Source organism: Diaporthe amygdali (assembly GCF_026229845.1).
Source record: "Diaporthe amygdali strain CAA958 chromosome Unknown NODE_28_length_639089_cov_64_968398, whole genome shotgun sequence".
Lineage (NCBI taxonomy): Eukaryota > Fungi > Ascomycota > Sordariomycetes > Diaporthales > Diaporthaceae > Diaporthe > Diaporthe amygdali.
Genome location: NW_026517048.1, coordinates 213,398 through 234,367, shown reverse-complemented (window position 1 = coordinate 234,367; position 20,970 = coordinate 213,398). Strand labels below are relative to the sequence as shown.

The following is a 20,970-nucleotide window of genomic DNA, read 5'->3' as shown; positions in this document are numbered from 1 at the left end:
TACCGTGAGGATGGAATATTTTACGTCTTTAGCGTCGGTGTTGGTAAAGCATAGCATGGTATCGGAAATTGGCATACATTACATCATAGGCCTTAGTGTCGAAAACAATCGACATCTTCAATATTCAGCTTTTGGGCACTACTGTTGTGTTGGCGAGAACTTCATCTTCGGCTCATAAGACGGATGTAGTGAATTGGTCACATGACGGCAAGTCGGTCTATCTTGGCAATTTTTTATATCGGCCATCTCAACTTCACCACACCTTAGGACCTCTATGTCCAGGTTATTTTCACCTTATTTCTTATATGATAGATCAAACATAGAGTCTTTGTTCATTGATACCCCTTTCGAGCCTCTCAATCTTTTGGATATATATCTCACGAACGGCACTAACCAGCCTGGACAAAGTTTTCAGTCAAGAATCTCACAATCGCCTTTCACTCACAACTGCACCACAAAAAACAGCCAGCACATATTAATATGGCCTCTTCAGACCACCAAGAAAGCGATGAAGAGTCCGGCCCAGGAGGCAACCTCTTCGCCGAGCCAGAGGACTACTACCCGCCCTCGCCCAAACCAACCAAGCAGACCTTCACCACCCGCGACGGCGACGTCGTCGACCTGCACCTGGTCGGCTACTCGCCCACCGAGGCGCACCACCTGTGGAACGGCTCCCGCGTCGCGGCGCAGTACTTCGAGGCCGACCCGGCGGGGACCGTCCGCGACAGGACGGTGCTGGAGCTGGGCGCGGGCGCCGGGCTCCCCTCGCTGGTGGCCGCGGCGCTGGGCGCGCGCCGCGTCGTCATGACCGACTTCCCGGACGCGGACATCATCGCGACGATGGAGAAGAACATCGACGTCTGCAGCATCATCCCCGCCGCGGGCGGCGTCGCGGTGGACAAGGACGGCAAGGCGCTGACCAAGGCGGACGTCATCGTGGCCAAGGGCTTCGTCTGGGGCTTCGACCCGCTGCCGCTGCTGGCGGAGCTGCCGGCCTCGCATCCGAAGTTTGACGTGCTCGTCCTCGCGGACCTGCTGTTCCGCCACTCGGAGCACGGCAAGCTGCTCGACACGATCCGCGACACGATGGCGCGGGACGCGGGCGCCAGGGCGTATGTGTTCTTCACCAGCTACCGGCCGTGGCTCGCGCACAAGGACATGGCGTTCTTCGACCTCGCGCGCGAGCGCGGCTTCGTCGTGGACAAGGTGCTGGAGCGCAAGATGGAGCGCCCGCTGTTCGAGGATGACCCTGGGGACGAGGAGGTGCGCAAGACTTGTACGGGGTGGGTTGTGCGGTGGCCTCGCGAGGGGGAGGGCAACGGGGAGGCCGAGACCGTAGCGTGATGCGGCGGCCTGTGGTGGACTTGGAACTTGGGAGATGAGAGGCCTTGCTCAGGAAGACGGACTGGCGGCTACCATGATCGACAAAAGGAAGAGAGAGAGTGCTCCTTCCAACTTTCGACAGATTGCGCTCCCTTCTGCGTATCACATATTTCGCCACCGGAACAAGCGTCTCATGAGGACTGCCATTGGAAAGCGCCCGCAGACTGAGGGAATACCAGCCCGGGCTCCACATAAACTACTTATGACTACGAGGTGACTTTAAAATGGTGATAGACCTAGATGGGTCCTTCAAGGACTCTTCCAAGCAGCAGGTCCAGGGCCAAGGCCCTGGCGATGGGTAGCAGCGAGCTGGGAGACACGCCACCCGGGAGTCATCGCTGCCCGTCCCCTCTGCCGCTTTCCCATGGGGAAGGGGTCGGTCCGACGCGAATGGGCGTCCTGAATACTCGTGCTGCACACGGAATGGAGGCGGCATTGTGACATTGGGGAAGGTATGGGGTGTAGGCCTTCATACCTCTGGCCGGTGACCGAGTGATCGCTCGATCATCATGTTGGATGAACGCCTTCTAGGCCGTATCGCCAACCAGAGACTGGAACGTGAGTGATAGTTGGGAGGTGGAAGCTACGCAGTGCATACTGGTGGAAAAGCGAAACACAGGAGGTTATCCCGCTGGAGGTTGTCCCAGAGGGGATTGTCCTACTCGATGGAAGGTTGTACAGGTATCCAGGTCTTTCAATGGTACCTCCCATTTGGGAGAGGTGCATGCTCTTATTCTTTGTGCCGTCCGGACATGATACGTATATGCATAGCGAGTGCGAGACCCCTCCTACATCATTACACATTATTTAAAGGCCTGCCCATGTCCACGCCATCAGATCCATGCTCATATACGTATGACGGTGCTTCGTGTCTGCGTGAAAGATCGTTGCTCGTCAAAACATCGCCGCTTGGCGCCCATCGTCGCAGCTCCTCCAAATGTGGGCTGGAAAATCGTTCGCCGGTAGCGAGCGATACAGAAGGGTGCGCTCCTTATTAGGCCCCAGATTGCTCTCTGGATTTATACAGTCCACGTACCGGGGCTCCGAAGCCTTTCCTTCCCACGGTGGTCTCCCTGATAGATTCTTCCAGCATCTCGAAGTGATTGTTCGCTGCTCGTCTCGAGCCCACTCAAGGCTTTGGCCCGTTGGGCAGCCCCAGACCAGCGTCATATTTCACCGTCTCATGGTACAAGCTTCCAGGCCTGCTGGAATACTCTGGCGGGTGGCTCTGGTGATTGGCAGGGCGGAAACCATCCGTCACGATGAAGGCGTTCGCGTTGAATGACGAGCTCGTCGAGGTGGACCATCTCCTTGGGGCCTCACTGGAAGAGCCGGGGAGTGGGGCAGGCGGAAGTGAACCCCCCGAAATGATGGAGTCAGTGTCAGGAAGTGATATACCCGAGCGAATGGAGTCAGCATCGCTGTCGCTGGCCAAGGTCGTGACATCCCATGAGGAACAGCCACTGCCTGGCGCAGAGGTCAGGGAGTGAGTCCGTGACCTTGAGCTGGTGCTGCTGTCGCTGGGTGTGCTGTTATCTTGGAGGGACACTTGTACCCATTCAGATCGCAGGTGAGATGCTCGGCTGTGGTATGATGGTGCGGCGGAGCGAATAGACCCTGGCGATGAAGACCTCGTCTGGCCGTAAAGGCTTCTACTTGATAGTGAGGCAGGTCGACTAGGTGCGTCGCGAATCGACCCTGGACGTCTATCTGTGGCGGGTTGGTCTTCGACGTCCTCGGTGTCGTGACCGAGCTTTTCTCTATCTATAGCGGCGGATGCTTCGTGTTGTTGAAGGTACAAGACTGACAGTAGGATGGAGAAGGTGTAAGAGAAACTATTTGAATGTCAGCCGTCAGAAGTCCCAGAAATTTTCTCTGTGGGCTCTTCATACATTGCAAGTGCGGAAAGGCCGTAAACAGTCCGGGGAAAGGTGCAAAGCTGGTCGAGCTCGCCCGAAACCTCCTGGGCCATGGATCCGAATCGGATAGTCGTGAAGCCATCAGCTGGTTGACGAACAAGATCGTTTCCATCATCTACGAGAATTGTCAGCTACGTACTGAACAGAGTAGGCAGAGGATCATGATGCCAGGCAAGACGGAGGGACTTACAGTTGTCTCGGGTGAGACCGTGGCAGTCTGCTGGGACGCCAGAGTAGCTCAAGATAGTGATCTTTGCTAGGTTAATACCCATGATGGTCAGGTCTGTGGGCACAGACATAACGGCAAAGACACGCCATGATCGAAGACCGAGAGTCTTGAAGACATGGACACAGCACACGACTATTGTAGAGTACACGAGTGACACGAGGCCCTGTAGGGTTGTGAGAAGGTCGAGTAAGTATGGATATCATAAAGAGAGCGGGTATTGACCAAGAGGCATGAGCATACCAGGATCTGAACCCCTTTCATACGGTCATTCTCGCCCAGCCGATTCTTCTGGATGTGATCATACAGCAGACTGAAGGAGGCATAGACGAAGAAAGACGAGGACCACTGCCATATGCGGATGGCAGTGAGGCAAAACCCCACGGCGTTGAACCTTCTGGGCGGCGGCAATGGCTTCTCATCCATGGTAGGTTATCCACGACTCAATTGCGTAGACCTTTGGTTGCTAGTTCGTGTACTGTGGGCCCCGGGAAGCAGGCAGAGGGCCAAGATGGGAAGGCCAGGCGGGACGGACGACGGGCCGGATGCAGCGGAGGTCTGGTCTTCCAGCGACCCTGGGTGAGGGAATTGAGAGAGATGGCCCGTCTGCCGGTCAGCAGATACAAACACCACAGGCGACGTGCATCGAAGACGCTATGCAATGCTATGTGATGCTATGCTGTGCAGGCAACGATGTCTTTGCAGTGGGATAAGGCACCACTGATGACTGACTGACTGACGAACGAAACCCAGATGTCGAGCAGGCGTATGGTAGTCGAAGAATCGAGAGGCAAAAGACCAAGCTGGCCTGATGAACCACAAGCGTGGAAGAATCGTTAAGTTCCAGCTCAGCCTCAGTCGGTTCAATTGATCAGTCCTGTTCCGTCGAGTTCGAGGTCACGTAATTGCCCTCTACCCCTCCAAGCATTGCTCGCTCGTGTCAGAAAACGTTGCTGCCTGTGCCGTTCAAGCCATGGGTCTCAACGGAGCCAATCACGACATGCAATCACCGTCTAAGCCACCGTCCTAGGAAATCCGGTGACAGGGGAGCCCCCCTGCCACTAAAGCCCTAACCCTCCACACGCAAGCCCGACCTCCCCTCCCCCAAAACACAAACAGACTTGGTCTCCTCTTTCCAGTCAATTTGCACTTGATTCGATCATCTGCTCCAAGGCTGTGCTGTGCCACTTCAACACTTCAACCCCCACTAAGGATTACAACCTTATTTGCTCTGTCCTTCCAGCTTCTGCAGCTAGTCCTTCCGTGGCTGCCGGTGACGCGGCTTCTTGTCTGACCATCCCACCAAAGTACTTACTTGCTCGAGGTTTTTGTGGCCGGTGTGCTGTGATGCCGTCGTCACCTGTTGACGCGAGCGGTGGTCTCGTCAAACCACGAACCCGCCATCCTGTCCGCCGTGGTACTCGTCGGGCGTGGTTATAAGTAAGATCTGATGCTCTATCGGTAAACCAGGGTCGGGTCCCTCGCTCTATCCGCTCTCTGATGTTATGGTTCTCTCGTGGAAACCGAGAGAGCCCATCAAAAGGCGGATGCATCTGCATCTGGAATCTGCTGGTTTGAGGGCGGGCTTTTACATGGAACTACGTCTCACCAGCGGATGCAGACACAGGCAGGAACCGGCCGCTTCTTGCATTTTCTTCTTCCGCGAATCTGGCCGCGGATTGCCAGATGTGCTTCAGACCAAGACCACTGCATTCTTGCACCGCCAGCCTGTCTCTATTTTGAGCCTGGGGGCTGGCGTTTGGCTTGCTGGGTCCATCAACCAGCCAAGACCACTCGTGCCCCATCAAGTTGCTTGACCGACCCGCACCTGGCACCACAACAACAACCCTCGCAGTCGAGAACCAGGTCTCCAGCCCAGAATATGTCATCACGAGCAAAAGCTAGCACACCACAAGCTCACGGCGTCGAGCCACAATGCTAGCCTCAAACCTCAAGATCCGGACAACCCCCAAATCATCACTGGCGCACTGACTTGGTCTTGTCCAACCACGGCGTGGGGCCACCCGCTACACCTGCATCGTACGGCCCCCGAACGCGGCTCTGAACCCGAGAGGCACTCTCTGGCGCCGAAGTCTCGGTCTGCAGCTGCACTAGGGCCTCAAGGGACAGCGCACTGGGGATGACACTACAGACTCAAAGTTGTGGTCGATTGTTGCAAAGGCTGGGCCCCCGTCCTACCAGGGATGCTTTTTACATCCTCCACCCGTCTGCAGACAAGCCTTAGTTGGGTGGCTGCTTGCTGCATCTGGTGCTTGCCCGGCCCCAGTCCTTTTGTGGTCAGAAGGAGCACAGCAGCACACAGCCCCGGGATCGCCTCTTACCTACATATCAACTCACTCCAGCTCTTCCAGCTTGCTCTCACGTAACACCACATTTGCTAGACTTTACGAGGGTTGAATCCGTCAAAACCATCCCCTCGTCCCCGGCTAGCATGCTCTTACTCACCCTCTCTCCCTTTACCCACATTTCACCTCTGTCTCTCCCTTAATTGCTCTACGTCGCTCGGTGCCGTCTCTCTGTCCCTTAATTATTCTCCGTGCCTCGGTGTCGTCTCATAGCCCAGTTTATGTTCCTTGGCCTCGTATAAACTCTTCACGATGGGCTGGGGGCTCACGCGATGGATAGTCTCGGTGCGCGTGGTGCAGCTTTTGGGCTCCTTCATCCCTGGCGCACTGAATGGATGGCTGCTTTACTATGTCTTTTCAAAAAGTGTCGGGTTGACTGAGTCAATGATAATTTTGCAGATACTAGTATGTTGTTCCCACCTGTTGCTGATCACCACTCTTCGGCATCTCTTCCTCTACGCCTGAGAAACAATCCTCGGGCTCTTTCGTAGACTTCAGGCATTGTCCATGGCAGTTCATCTCTGACCAAGGTCATAGGTCACCATCCTTTTCTTTTACACAATACTGTCACTCCTGGTGATACACAGCCACGGCCGCGCCCAACGACCATCATGGATGACCGCCAGCGTTTGCTTTGACGTCATGTTCTGCTTTTTCGATGTGGCTATTATTTCTATACTTGCCTCAACAGGAGTCCCGTCCAACTGCAGTGGATTGACGAAATTGAATCCCTGTATGACTATCCATATCAGACTATATTCACGCACTTCTCGCTGACGACGACTCTGTTACTGCAGTGAACCAGCAAAATGACGATGATCTCTTGTCGGAGGGATTCGGTTTGGCTGGTTTCGGTGCTGACCACAAAAAGGGAGCGCTAGATCAATACTGCGGCATGGAGCGCGCCTTTTATTTTGTCGCCCTAGGTCTCCTGTGCGTTCACAGCATATTCAATGATGTCTAAATCTTCTGGTGCGAGTCACTAACACCAAGGCAGCCTAAGCTATATTATCGTCATCATCTTGTCGGTTCTTCGAGTCTGTGAATTGAGGATGGTTCCCAAGGATAAGGTCGACGACATGCTCCGAGAGCGCGAGGAGATGATTAATCTGGAGCACAAAATCCATGACCAAGAGGCTTCAGCGGCGACGCCAACGCACAGCATGACACCAACCACGCCTCAGGGCAATCATGAATTTGGAGCGACGGACACCCAGCCCTACTCCCACCACAGTTCAACGCGAGAAACAACGCGCGACGCAGCAGCCTCATCATCGACGAGGCCTGCACGCCCACAGCTGAGATACGCCGATTCAATACCAGGACCCTCATCATCATCTTCATATCGCACGCCTCGCCCCACCGAACCGGTCTCCCCACTCTCGCCAGTCTCTCCCATCTCCACGGCAGCATTGCCGCACGACCAAGGCTTCATACTATCCGCGACAGACGTGAGCGCCAACCTGGCCATGGTCGCGGACGGCTCGCGGTACAGCCCGAACGCCGACCACAACCAGCTGCCGCCGTACTCACCCGGTAACAGGGGGGCAATGCGCGGGCACGGCACTGAGAGCAACGATATCCGGCTCAGCGAGTATGTCAAGGGGGCGACTGCGGCGCAGGACATGAAGGACTCGCATGGCTTCTGAGGAGCGCTTTGATCGATGATGGATGAGAATGGAGGGATAGATTCGACCAAGGTTACGAAATCATCATTCCTCGTCGAAGAAGATACCAGATGATTTGACACAGCTGCGGACATGCGGCTCATGATACGCGTCGTAATACGAATTTACGTTTGAAGAAGCTGGATGGCTGACAACGTTGGATGGCAAAAGTGTTGTGTTAGAGATGAGAGGGACCCGTAGACAAGGGCTGAATGGAGTTTGGGGTAGTCTTGGGGATTTGATACAGGGAAGTGGCTTTAGGATCGTGGTAATATGCCTCGTCGAACGAGATTCAGATCATTTTGCATAGCTGCCGTTGCCCGTGCGTTGAAGCGCTTCGGGCAGGATTTCATTAGGCCATGAGATATTAGTCTTATATCCTTATATTAGTTCATAACTTCAACCGCTTCAGCGGCACTCAAGATCATAGCGATTGAATAATGGTGATCTGTCCAGGTGCTCAAGCATCTCTGTTTTAGAATCTCCTCTTCCCTGTTATTGGGTATTTAACCACATAACGGTAGCCTCTTTGCCTGTGTATACAATTGATAATTGCTCGTATCTAGCTTCTCTGCGCCACGACTAATAGACTTGAATGGCCTCAAGTTGAATCACAATATGTGTCTATTGATATCCTGTTGAATTCCATGCAAGCATGGTTCCCAAAGCTCCTGGTCGGCGAGGCATCGCAAGACAACATATACAAATACAGCGGAATTCACAGCCACTCATTTGCAACAAAATGCCAATAGAAAGTTTGTTTGACTTCTGTCCAGAGGTGATTCAAGCTGCGGTTCAAGTTGAGAAAGCGGCCACGTCCCAAACACGAAGGGCGAAGTACTTGCCGTCCCCTGAGCAGGTTATGCTCCCACTCACACCTCCCACCCCATTCGATGTCCTATAGTTCTACCAGTGAGATTCGGGGCCGCTTCCTAGTGCGTTCGGGACCGAAATGCCGGCAATTGGTGGTATCACAGCAGCAGATCATCAAGATCAACACACACAAGCTTATCCCGCGGACGAGTCGGTGAGCATAGCGCTGACCAGGCACATAATCCCGAGCGGGAATGCGGGTGAGATTACTGAGGTAAGAATTATTATCTCTCGCCTGCAGGATCAAGCCCGCATCAGCTCCGACCCCGGCGCCGCGGCCGCATAGCTCGGCGGGCGGTCCTCCAGGGCGCGGCCCCACGTCGCCGACTCGCTCGTCCCAAGACTCATCTCGATCGTCCAACCTTCAGTGAAGACCTCATGCCCGATCCAGCTCTTCGTCCACGGCTGGCCGTTGACGGTGACGTTCTGTATGTAGATGCTCTCGTACGCGGAATCCCACCCTTCTACAACTTTTACTGTGGCTGTCTTGCCCGTGAGCGGGTGCGCGATGCTCACGGAGCGGAAGAAGGGCGCCGAGAGAAGGTAAACGTCCTGTCCCGCAACGGGGAATAGTCCCAACATGCTGAAGAAGAGAAAGCTGCCCATGGCGCCCGAGTCGTCGTTGCCGGGCAGCCCCGCGGGCGTGGCCGTGAAAGATCCGGGTATATACCCGTGGATGCGCGCGGTGGACAGGCCCGGCCGGCCGGCGTAGTGGTACAGCCACACGGTCGAGAACACAGGCTCATTCGAGATGTCCGCCAGCGCGGAGCCGTGGAAGTAGCTCAGGCGCGCGACGAAGGCCTCGTCGCCGCCCATGAGCGAGATCAGCCCCGCCGTGTCGTGGGCGACCAGGAACTGGTACTGCCAGATGCTGGCCTCGAACGTCTCGGACGGGTTGGTCGTCAGCGAGCAGAAGCCCGCCAGCGTGGAGCAGGCGATGGGGTCCTGGTAGCCCCACGTGCCGTTGGCGTATTTTGGCTGGAAGAACCCCGTGAAGCCCGTGTCGTTGCCGTTGATCAGGGACGTCTGGTCCTCGCGCCAGAGGGCCTGCCAGTTGGTGCTCCGCGCGAGATACTTTTCATACAAATCCGACCTGCCCAGCCCTTGTACCAGCGTGGCGAGGTTGAAGTCGTTGTAAGAGTACTCGAGCGTGCGCGATATGCTCCGCGAGTTAGTGCCGAAGCCGGCCGGGTCGAAGTCCAGGTACGGGATGTAGCCCAGGCTCTTCCAGCTGGCGAGACCCCCGCGGCCATGCTTGGACCACTCGAGCGGCTCAACCTCGGCGTCCTTGGTGACCGCCTCCAGAGCAAGGCTCCAGTCGATAGTAGCGGAGAGGTTCTTGACGTACGCATCGGCCAGGACGACGTCGGCATTGGAGCCGCCCTGCGTCCAGCCGTTGCACAGCGACATATGGCAGTCGGGCAGCCAGCCCTCGTGGCGGTATATGTCGAGCAGCGAGTTGACCATCTGCGTCTGAGCGGCTGGGTCGATGATGGTGAGCAGCGGGTGCTGCACGCGGAAAGAGTCCCAGATACAGTAGTACGAGTCGAAGTATGGGATGCCGCTGTCCCAGTGCGGGTTCTCGCCCGTGTAGTTCTGCGGCGACATCATCGCCCGGTATATCCCGCTCCAGAAGCTGGTCTGGAGGTCCTCACTGGCGCCACCTGCATCTATGGATACTGGGCTTAGCTTTTGCCTCCACGCGCTCTGCGCGGTGCTGACGAGGGCATCAAAGTCTTCTGTTGGGTCTGGAATTTCAGACTCGGAAGTGCTGCAGGCCTGTTCTGAGCTGATGAAGCTGATTCCCATCCTGGCTGTGACTATATTGTCTGTTAGTCCTGAGAACCTAGCCCAACCTCCTGCCTCGAGGTAGAACAGATTGAAGCCCCTAGTCACAAACAAGTCCTTCGGCTCCGTCCCTGCCCGGTTGTTCACCCACACTCCATCCTCGTATATGTCAGCCCCGAAAAAGTCAACACAGAAGTGCATCACGTAGGAACCTGCCCCAAAGCTCGGCAGAAACGTCCCATTCCCAGTCATGCGGCCGGTATCCGGGTCGACACTGACGGAAGCATTTTGACGGCTCTGCCACAGGTCCGTCAAGTCCAAGAGAATCAACGAATGAGCTCCAGCCGAACCATTCCCTCCATCTCCAAGGGCACTAGAGAAATCGAATCGATACAGCGCGGTCCGCTCTGCAACTGTCATCTCAGCTTTAATGCCAGACTGAAGCTGCACACTGAAGTACCCAGGCTGAGCGACCACGCTGTCGTTGACATATGGCAGCTTCCTATCCCCGATGCGGAAACTGCAGCTATTCACATCGCCGTCGTCAGGGCATACTTGCGGGAAGAGCGGGAAGTTACCCAGGCTGGGGTTCCCGCCTGTCCCGGAGTCGTGGACTGAGCTGAAGCCCGTGACGTTGCTCCCGTCTGTAGCAAAGCCACCCGTGTTCTGGCCGTCGACATTGGCTACGGCCTTGGCGAGTCCATAGGGAAGGGAGGCGCCCGCGAAGACGTTGCCGCCGTTCGTGGAGCCTATGAGGGGGTCAACGAAGGCCAGCGGGTCGAAGGTGGTGTTTGTGTTGTTTTGTGCTAAAGCTTGGAGCGCGAACGTAGTGAGCGTGGTGATGAGTAGGCGAGCCATAGTCACGATATGGCAAGTAGGTGGCAAGCAGCTGACGGTGAAAGCAATAGGTCTAACGAGTGGCCGAATGTTGTGAATTCCTCGGGAGAATCGACACCCCTGAAAGTCCCAATTGGTGCATGAGGGGTCGAGGTCAAGGTTCTCGTATCAGTAGATGTCAGTCCACGAGCTTCATGGCATCCAAAATCTACAATGTGAGCAGGCAGTTGTAATTGAAATGTAGAATATCATACGTGCTGCCTGTATGGAGCTATTGAAACTTGAAGCTCGAACCAAATAGGATGAATGTTCGCAACCGCGAAATGAAGATCAGTGACGATGCTTTTCTCTAATCCAATGTCTCCGCAATCACACGGTTCCCTGCCTCATGGTTACGTCGACGAATAGCGATGCTCTCTACCCCGCGTGGGACCCCGGAAATGGCAGGTGTTTTGACTTTTCTAGATACGGGAGAAATAGATGAGTTGCAGATCTCGGACCGGGGTGCGCGTCTGATCATTTCGCACTTGTAGAGTCATTCAGGACGTATAGCAAGAGATAGACATCGCTGCCGCGGCACTGTTGATCTGCTTCAATGATCTCATCAATGTATTGAAACCACAATGTTTTTGCATACGTATACAGATCTGGACCCCTATTCGCCCCCGCTGTCTCAAAGTGCTTGACCCTAATGACTAGGCCATGTTGCTGACTGCGTCAGAACTGCCCACTTTCCAATGGCTTACCCATTGGTTGTCGGCTCTCCGGTTCTTCAATCCGAAGTAGAAAAAGTGCGCAGACGTGCTTATGTCCACATAAATGGCTGTGCAAGCAGTGGGCTGCATAAGATGAGAAGGAGCAATTACAGAAGCCATAGTCAAGCATCAAAGATTCTCCGAATCGAGGATAACCACATTATTCGAGGCTATGGCAGAGCTGCCTGTTGTTGGTCGTCAAGATCAGGTTGCACGTGCAAAGTAATACGCTAGTTATGGCTTACTCTAGCTGCTGGTATCTGCCTACGCAATATTTCACGAAGCCTGGACACTCCACCTCACCGGGTTTGACCTCAAACGGAAACCAGCCATCTGGTTCCTGGCTCTTTGTCTTGTAAGACATTGACTATGTCGCCCTCCACACCCTACAAATCAAGGCTGCTTGACTCCAAGGACTTTCGCGTTGTCCGTGTCGCTGCCGGCCGGTGGCATGACCCGATTCGGTGCACGCTGATCAACCGTAAGCTTGGTGAAGAGTCCAAGGGCCGCCCATACAAAGCGCTGTCATATGTTTGGGGCTCCTCTTCGGTGACAGACATAATCTTTCTCCAAGATCAGCCGATTCGAATCACATTGAATCTGTTCTGCGCTTTGCTATACCTTCGAAACGCCGAGGAGGATATTTTTCTATGGGTAGACGCATTGGTGGGCTTCGATCTGATCACCTTCATTTGTCAGCCTGTTAATTGAAATTTGCTTTGTTCAGTGCATCAATCAACAAGACAACGAGGAGCGAAGTCTGCAAGTCAGCATTATGCAGCTTATTTACAAGAATGCTGAACAGGTCATTGTGTTCATGGGTGATGGGCGTGGCCACAGGGTCAACCGCTCCTTGTTAAAAGAGCCACCGCCTTCGCCGACCATCACCTTGCACGGAGATAAAGAGGATAAAGCATTCTTGACTGATTTTATGAGTATATGTCGTTCCAGCGGCCCCAAGGAACTGAGCTCATCTCTCACGGCTGCCGCCTGCGCCATTGGCCTCATACGCCTATTCTCAGATCAAGATACTGTACAGCAAGCCTATTTTGAGCTATCGAGACTGGATGAAAGCGTCATGAGACATTTGTTTGAGTGCCTCAGAGCCTTCGTTGTCTGCCCGTGGTGGAGGAGGATCTGGGTCGTCCAGGAGATCACAGTGGGCACTGCTCCCATCATCCAGTATGGCACAATTACGGCACACTGGAAAGTCTTTGTTCTAGCTGCGAAGTTTTGGTCTTTGGCAGGTACCGGATACTTGAGAGGCATGGCAGCCATTGGGACAGAGAATGTGAAGGTCTTCACACGGTTCGCTAATCAATTATCCAGCCTGGAGCGAACCAGAAGCAAATGGCTTGCAGACGGTGGAGCCGATCTTGTTCGCATTCTTCAGGAATTTTCCGATCGGGAAGCCAGTGATGATCGTGATAAGGTCTACGGGCTTCTCAGTCTCGCGAAACAGGGTCCCCGGTCTATCAGGCCCGATTACAAACTCGACGTTTATGAGACCTACCGAGCCACAGCTCTATCCCTTATCCGTGATGGACAGTCTCTAGCCTGCTGGGCCGGCGACCAGAAACGCAAGTTTCATCGAGGGCTTCCCTCCTGGATTCCCGATTGGAGTGCCGCCCTCGATCCTGGAGACAAACGCCGTATGGACTTTATCGACAACTACAACGCAAACAGCGGATGGACTCTTCAATTCGTCGAGGACGAGTTAAGCTATTGGATCACGGTCGAAGAACAAATGAAGCAACTTATGGAGAGCTCAACTAGTCGCTCTGTACGGCTACCACAGTCATTAGGGCACTTCGTGATTCAGTACATGGCATTTCTCAAGCAACGGGACAGATCACTACCTTTCAAGGTCGATGCAGATGACTTACGTGAGTCAGGTGTGGACCGACTGGAATGGAACGAGCAGCACGGAATCGTTTCTCGCTCGAATCTGAACCACCTGAAATGGTGTCAACTGCGGGGGATTAGTCCTCGCTCCGGGATGAGCCTACTATCGAGATGGATAGATGACTTGGAGAACTGGTTCGAGGCAAAACCGCAGGATGATTCGGTAAAATATAAAGAAATTCACGTGGAAATTCGTCGGCATCTGCGAGATCTGGGTGTTGCAGTAGAGGACACAAACCTTGAAATGGCACGCAGGAAATCGGACGCCGAGCTTGCCCTCCTAGAGATTGAATCCATCATTTTGGTGAGTCACGGCCACTCAGAATGAGGACAAATGGGGGCTGTATATTGATAAATGCCTCTAAGCAAACGGAAATCAGTTTGGCCATTCAACGACTATTCGAACAATGCCAGCGGCTTCCATCCTTGTGCAGTAGGTTCTTGCCCCTAAATATCCCTCACTCTTATACTACAGCTGACGGCAGAAAAGCGGCCACCGAGAGTAAAATAGCCCCACGCATGCTCTTCAAAAAGTCCTACGTTCTACAAGGGTCAGCCTCGTGGTTGACTGGAATCACATACTATGGACTCCAGTTGCATATAAGCGAAGGCCTGTCCCAAGATTCATGGCGTATAATTCCGGCGCATTTAAGTCCAATGATACCGCAACACGCCCTGACAATGCAGACCACTCCTTTAGACTGCGTCGATGCTGTTGGATCACGACTACTAGGTTGGGCCGACACGAAGTCAGCGATGTCCACCTTGGCTTCCTGGCTTCATCTTCCGGACCCCAACGTCGTCTTTAGGTCTGATGATGATGAAGAAGAAATATGGCTGGACCCTGGGCGCGTACGGCCGTTCGCGAAGACCATTATAGGTGGCATCTCTTGCCTTGGTGTTCGATCCCGGAATGCGAATGAAGTCGACTTTGCCCCCCTGGAGAATTGGGTGCGGCAATCCCTGGCGGTCGAGGTAGGTTCCGGTGGAATCTGAACTTACTGGAAGCGTGTAAGCTGACGTATCGAAGGACTTTGCCGTGCCTCCGAGTCCCTTCTTCGAAGCTGTACAGGATGCCACAGATGGCCGCGTCTTCTTCTTGACCAGGGATGGTTCAATGGGCCTCGGGCCTGCGTCGATGCAGAATGGAGACACGATTCACATTCTTCCTAGTGGGCGCACGCATTTCGTCCTTCGAAAGAAAATCGCAGATATAGACTTCCCGAATTTGGATGACCCGAGGTGGATAAAGGATTTAAAGTACGCGCAATATGAACTCATTGGCGATTGTTACCTGCATACCGATGACAGGCTCGAAAACCAATTTTCGAGCGAGGAGGAACCGGTTGTCGAAGGATCTCTCCCCTTTGAGCTGCTTGGAACTAGCTACTTGAAGAGTATGTCACTGGAAAGGAAAACTATCATGTTGGTATGAAGTCTCTAGATGCCATAACGGAGACTAGTCCAACCTCACTCCTGCGTCCTGGCAGCCACGAAATCCACCAAGTCAAAGAAACTTTTCTTGAACCTGCGCTCCTGTGTCGTCCTATTGACAGTCTGGATCCCAAACTGCTGGTCATAGCTGCCAAACTCCCAGTTGTCCATGAAGCTCCACGCAAATGCCCCCGCAACATTGACCCCATCTTCCCATATGGCCTTCAGCACCTCGCTCATGTACGTCATATAATAAGTGCTGCGGACGGAGTCGAAGAGCTGGTCTGAGAGATCATCCTTGGTAGACTCTCCAAACTCGGGGAAGCCAAACTCAGTGAGCACAACGGGATAGCGGAAGGTGTTCCAGAGCCAGTTCAGGTAGGTCCGGAGGTACTTGGGCGTGATATACACGTAGGACTGGGAGCGGTAGCCGATGTTCCAGCCTGTCGTGGTCAGTGTTGACTGGTTGACGCAGAGGGGGTACAGAGGGTCCGAGGTGTTGCCTGCACATGTTTCTATGCCATAGCTGGGTGGAGAAACGACTGTCGCAGTGTACGGGTCGATTCCGACAAAATCGGCTGTGCCGTTGATGTACTCCAAGTCGTCCTCTGTGAGAGGCACGTAGTCTGGGAATGTCATCTTGAAGGCTTCAGGATAGTCCTTGCCAAGGAAGATCGGGTTACCATATGTCGAGATCTGCAAGTCGTTGAAGTGGTAGGCGGCATCCACGTCCTCCTGATTTAGGGGATCGCGAGGCACGCCGAAGTTGTTGTTGAACTTGAGCGCTATTTGACCAGTGCCGTTGAGGTCATCGCGGTAGAAATGAGCAAGGCGCGCATGTGACTTGATCACGGTGTCGAAGCTCTTGCCGTTGGTGCTGGACAGAAATGGCTCATTGTACGTGTACCAAACCGGAACCCGGTCGGCGAAGTGCGTCATGACCACTTTGCCGTAGTGAACGAATGCATCCTCGAATGTTGTGTTGTCGTAGCCCCCGGGAAATCCGCCCAGAGAGCCAGAGATATCAGATGGATTCTCATAGAAGTTGAGCGGCGTATCGAAGTGAATCAGTGTTACCAGGGGTTGCATGCCCTTTTCTATCACAAAATTAATCAGGTCATCATAGTGGTCGAGACCTTGCTTGTTGACGGGAGAGCCTTCGAGGACAAATGGCATGATTCGACCCCAGGGGATTGAGAAGGAGTAGTACTGCACTCCTATTGAGGCCAGACGCTCGATATCTTGTTTGTAGAGATAGTAATTCTCGTTGGTCACATAATCCGGCGTAGATGGTGAGATAAGCTCCATGACTGTCGGTGCTCGGCCTTCATCGGCGATGGCGCCCTCTATCTGTGCAGCAGAGCCTGCGACACCAAACATGAAGCCCACGGGGAGATAGTAACAGTCCTGAGGTGTGAAGTATTCCGGAGGCGGGAAGATCAACTCGCTCGTCGGCACCGGGGTCGGCGAGACTGTGCTTGAGTAGATTCCTCTCGTGGTGAAATTAGCTAGCGAGACTCGCTCCCACAGAGCAGACCATGCCGCCTGGCCGTAAGGATCCGTGGTATCTGTCGGGGAGGCAGTGGCATCTGGGTACCAATTGCCCCATGTTGTCGTAGACAGATTGGGCAACAGATAGCTGAGAGATTCGTAGGGCGGAGCATATGTGGCGGTGATTGCCGACGGAGTTATCGAGGTAGCTGTCCTGACGGTCTCTGTCTGAGTGAAAGAAAAGGAAGAGAACGCGTATGTTGGGCTTGCCGTCGCGTAGAGTGCAGATGCCGGGGTTGAGCTACATTGAGGGCGAGGAATACTGCCGTTGGTGGGGACATAGACCTGTTGCGCCAGCGATCCACCCACTACGCCTAGAAGGAGGAGGGTCGACATAGCTGTGACGACTATGGAGGTAGAAGTCAGATTCTTCTGCCCAAGTGTTGAATACAGGAGGAGATGCGAGTCTTTCAGGCTTGCCTGAAAAGCTGTTTCTTTGTATTTATACCCCAGGATGCCGCCTAATTGTAGGTACATACTTGCACAGGTTATTACCTAGATCATGCTTCCGATCATGAGCTTCATAGTGCCACCTCGGTGACTCGACGACTTCAGGCCCACTTAGGACGTCTTCGTCCAGGGATGTCAAGAATACCGAGCAGTCTTACAAGCTCAACCGTGCATACCCCCGCGTATTTGACGGCTGTTCCTCGGGCAATCTGGGTGAAATGGGCCCTTTTTCAGACTAGGCATTTTTGCATGGAATGGCCCCGGTACTTGTAGTGGTTACTTATGCGGTCATATCGCGGAGCATGTTGTGGAGAAGAAGCCGGGTTCGAGGGGATAGACTTGGCACTTGGTGAACATTGGATGAACACCACTTCGGTATACTTTCAATGTTGTAGCGAGTGCAACTTACGCTGTGCCTACCACCCGCAGTCGCATTTCTGGCTAGGAGGGGTGGCCCCAGGCATAAGCGAGACAATATATGAATATTCGAGCTTCTGTCACACATCACAATTGAGTCGGAGTGCAGGTGTCAGCGCACGCGTGGGGCAGAATCGCTTCCCCAGATCCCCACAATCACTCCACGAAACTCATCAAGCAATATGCGGGGCGGTCATGTGGCCACAAAGGGTTTAAGATCCACAGTTTGGATGGTCCGAAATTGCGTCCGTCCTCGCAGCTCCGGCAGGAACGGGACCGGAAAGGTGGAGGCGGGGTGATCAGTCTGCTGAGCAACGTACGAGATACCTCTATAGTGTGAGGAGCTTCCATTGAAATCAACCAAAGTTCTCCGTCCCGCCTCAAGGCTATTTGATTTGCACTGGTCTACACCGAGAGGTATAATTCTCGATCCAGTTCTTGGCCATAGTTACACAAGCGAAGTCGATTAAATCAAGAATTTACAAGCAATGAATGTAGAATGCCACGGACGCAGCAACTTCAGTAACAAATAAGAAAACGCACTGTCGAAATGCAAGGCACTTACATTTTCGAAATGGATTCGTGTTTTAACAGTCATAATATGATTATTATCTGAAAAGTATTGGTATGTAATAAAGTCAAAGTAATACCAATAATAATGCAGTTCTAATAGTTCATTACTTTGTATTATTATGAGAACTATGAATGGAATAGAGATTTGGTCCCGTAAAAACTGATGAAATTGGTACAAAAGCCCCCCATCTACAGTTGAGTTCTACGGGCCTTGGGGGTTAGGGTGTCATTCTCACAGCTTCCGCCACTTTTGCGAATTTTACTGCGGTGCCTGTATTACGCCCTATTCTCACGCGTGTGGCCGCTGACTGTCTAACTCAGAACCTACTTATCCTCAATTTTGGTTCTGCCAACTCCAATTGCTTGGAGTATTCGAGCTGGCCAGTTGTGTGAAAGACCATTTTGTCGATCATGGAGCAGCTTCCCGAGAGAGTCTCGGGCCGCTTAGCCGGAGCCGGGGTTGAACAAGACGGTGCGCGGACTGACGAGGCAGAAAGCAGTGAACTCCACCGAAGCGGTAGCAAGTGGTCCAGAGTAATTGAACCCGAGGGAGATAAGGAGAAGGATCGACTCCAGGCCCGTTTGAGGGAACACACCGACGAGGCGCCCGCAAACAGCAGCCAACAACGCCACAACATTGTCAGATCGCACTACAACGTCGAGGACTCGAATTCTTTCGAATTAAAGAAGACGGACGAGACTCACTTGAAGGAGCTCCAAGAAAACAAGCAACACTATGAACTACAGGCTGACACTGTTCCTCTGCTGATGGGCCCCTCCACATCAGACTCCGAACCAGACTCTGGGGAAACAGGAACGACGGCCATTGCTCCAGACAGTATAAGCCATGTGATTCCCGATCAGATTGGACACATGTTTTTGGACAGAACACGAAATGCTTGGTTTAAAAGCGACAGTCTGCACCAGCTGCAGGATGCTGAGGACGATCCATTCGCTGGCATTCCTGACTTCACTGTGGACAAAGAGTGGGAGATGCATAGTCGGAGGCCCGATCAGAAAATCCAAAATTTGTGGCTTGACGAGTTGGAATATGACTGGGAGGATGAGGGCATCAAAACCTCGCCGCAGCACATGCGGCCTTACAAGCATGGCTCGATAGAGGACGTCAAGGAAACGGAGCAACTTCCGCCACCGGAGCCCATGGATAAACAGCAAAAGCAGCGCATCAAGACGTCAGCTCCACGACCAATCAAAATCGACGCGGGCGAAGTCCTGGTGTCAAACCATGCCTCCACGGAGTTATTTGACAATGGCACGGAACATTTGTTGAATAATCAAAAAGAGGCGGCGAAGAACCAGGGCGAAGAATGCCATGCTGAGCATACGGCAGAAGGCACTCGGAATGATTCGAGATCAGAAGATGCCGAGCAGTCCTCTACTCGTTCTTCACAGATGCAGGATCATCGCGTGCCTTGGGAAAAAGACATCTTCGCAAAATGGATTGCAAAATGGGTGACTGACACATTTTGGCCACCATCAAAGGGTTACCAAAGAATATGGTATCTTTGCGTAAGTAGCTGGCCCTGATCCTGGTTGTAATATATCACTTACAGGTCCCTTTCGATGCATAGGGGTGCGGCCAGCACACCTACCTAGATGTCAGAGAACTTGAACCCGGCGGCGTGGAGATGGAACGGCGAAGCATCAGCGAAAGCTCCGCAGCGGCGAGGCGAGCACACTCGCCCCAGAGCAGTGCAGCTTCTGGCGTCCAGGCTCTCCCAACTCCGCCTCCAGTTCACCTGAATCCGATCTCTTCTAGAGACACAGCATCCCCGAGCTCGCCTTCTCAAGAGACGCCATACGCACCGCGACCAGACCTTAACCCCGTCTCAACAACCTCACCTGGCCCATCCGCGATAATACGACGAGACACAATGTTCTTGCTAATCTGTATCAATGGTATGGCGTACAAGACCTTGGGGGAACTCAGATGTCTTGATATCGATGATTCCTGTAATGACGAGCTGCTAATTAGAGGCATCCTTAACCAATATGAACAGGCTCGTAAAGGATGCCGATGGACAGTAGATTTACTGCTCCCGACGTGGATGCTGCCAGCTACTTTGATTAAGCACTTGAAAAACATATGGGGACGTTTGCCAATTTCTGTGCGGATGCCGTCTATTATCCGAGAGTCACTACTAGCACAGTCCATCTCAGAGTGGTGGAATTGCTGGGCACCCGACATCAGCTTGTGGGCCCCGCTACACATAATAGACACAGCAGACTTCGTCGAAGTAAGCGCAAGCCTCATTCCAATCTCCCAGGTATCCATCAGAATCGCCCCCTACTGACACCCGGAAGTTCGAACTCATCCCCCATCCCGAAGGCAAGGAGGCCTTCCCTTCTCACTTCACTCCCGGCCGTTGGCCCGCGCCGGATAATAAACAGTACCGCTACAGGCCTGTCCCAATGAGATGCATTAAGACTATGAACCTATGGCATATGCGTCGGCCCGGCCCCCATACTGAGGTCTATTGGTACAACACCGTGCCTAAAAAGGTGGACGGAGCGCTATACAGGCCGTCGGGAACGGTCGAGGACGTCATAGGATACGGAGTGCGCATCAATGAGAGGCTCAACGATGTGCTTGTTCTCTGGTGGTCTTTAATCTTTATTTTGGCCACCGGGGTTTTCGTCTATGTGTACTCCAGATGCACGAGCGACAACTCGTCGGCGTTTGGGTTGGGTGCGTACTTGCTGGCTGCTTTTACAGTGTATATTCAGCTGCAGTATGCGTGGTGGAAGAGGGCATAAGGCTGACAACACCTACATCGGAAAAATCAAGAATAGAAAATAGATTCA

At 53.5% G+C, this 20,970-nt stretch overlaps 7 protein-coding genes across 7 annotated transcripts; 4 read left to right on the top strand and 3 right to left on the bottom strand.

The window, feature by feature from the left end:
• Window positions 1–480: 480 nt before the first annotated feature.
• J7T55_014787 (nicotinamide n-methyltransferase) lies at window positions 481–1,344 on the top strand (the record flags this gene model as incomplete). The annotated part of the gene is made up of 1 exon (XM_053131763.1): window positions 481–1,344. One exon carries the CDS (start codon window positions 481–483, stop codon window positions 1,342–1,344), a length of 864 nt encoding a protein of 287 aa, XP_052990148.1.
• Window positions 1,345–2,512: 1,168 nt separating this feature from the next.
• On the bottom strand, window positions 2,513–3,954 carry J7T55_014786 (uncharacterized protein; the record flags this gene model as incomplete). The annotated part of the gene is made up of 4 exons (XM_053131762.1): window positions 2,513–3,218; window positions 3,276–3,417; window positions 3,493–3,694; window positions 3,772–3,954. The coding sequence occupies 4 exons, from the start codon at window positions 3,952–3,954 to the stop codon at window positions 2,513–2,515; spliced, it is 1,233 nt and encodes a 410-aa protein (XP_052990147.1).
• A 2,551-nt stretch (window positions 3,955–6,505) lies between these two features.
• On the top strand, window positions 6,506–7,543 carry J7T55_014785 (uncharacterized protein; the record flags this gene model as incomplete). The annotated part of the gene is made up of 3 exons (XM_053131761.1): window positions 6,506–6,521; window positions 6,692–6,827; window positions 6,892–7,543. 3 exons carry the CDS (start codon window positions 6,506–6,508, stop codon window positions 7,541–7,543), a joined length of 804 nt encoding a protein of 267 aa, XP_052990146.1.
• A 1,134-nt stretch (window positions 7,544–8,677) lies between these two features.
• Window positions 8,678–11,080, bottom strand: J7T55_014784 (uncharacterized protein; the record flags this gene model as incomplete). The annotated part of the gene is made up of 1 exon (XM_053131760.1): window positions 8,678–11,080. The coding sequence occupies one exon, from the start codon at window positions 11,078–11,080 to the stop codon at window positions 8,678–8,680; it is 2,403 nt and encodes an 800-aa protein (XP_052990145.1).
• A 1,103-nt stretch (window positions 11,081–12,183) lies between these two features.
• Window positions 12,184–15,154, top strand: J7T55_014783 (uncharacterized protein; the record flags this gene model as incomplete). Its single annotated transcript, XM_053131759.1, has 4 exons — window positions 12,184–12,508; window positions 12,558–14,023; window positions 14,407–14,694; window positions 14,750–15,154. 4 exons carry the CDS (start codon window positions 12,184–12,186, stop codon window positions 15,152–15,154), a joined length of 2,484 nt encoding a protein of 827 aa, XP_052990144.1.
• Window positions 15,155–15,189: 35 nt separating this feature from the next.
• J7T55_014782 (uncharacterized protein) lies at window positions 15,190–17,040 on the bottom strand (the record flags this gene model as incomplete). The annotated part of the gene is made up of 1 exon (XM_053131758.1): window positions 15,190–17,040. One exon carries the CDS (start codon window positions 17,038–17,040, stop codon window positions 15,190–15,192), a length of 1,851 nt encoding a protein of 616 aa, XP_052990143.1.
• A 1,515-nt stretch (window positions 17,041–18,555) lies between these two features.
• J7T55_014781 (uncharacterized protein) lies at window positions 18,556–20,922 on the top strand (the record flags this gene model as incomplete). The annotated part of the gene is made up of 4 exons (XM_053131757.1): window positions 18,556–19,674; window positions 19,737–20,118; window positions 20,383–20,402; window positions 20,470–20,922. 4 exons carry the CDS (start codon window positions 18,556–18,558, stop codon window positions 20,920–20,922), a joined length of 1,974 nt encoding a protein of 657 aa, XP_052990142.1.
• Between the last annotated feature and the right edge of the window lie 48 nt (window positions 20,923–20,970).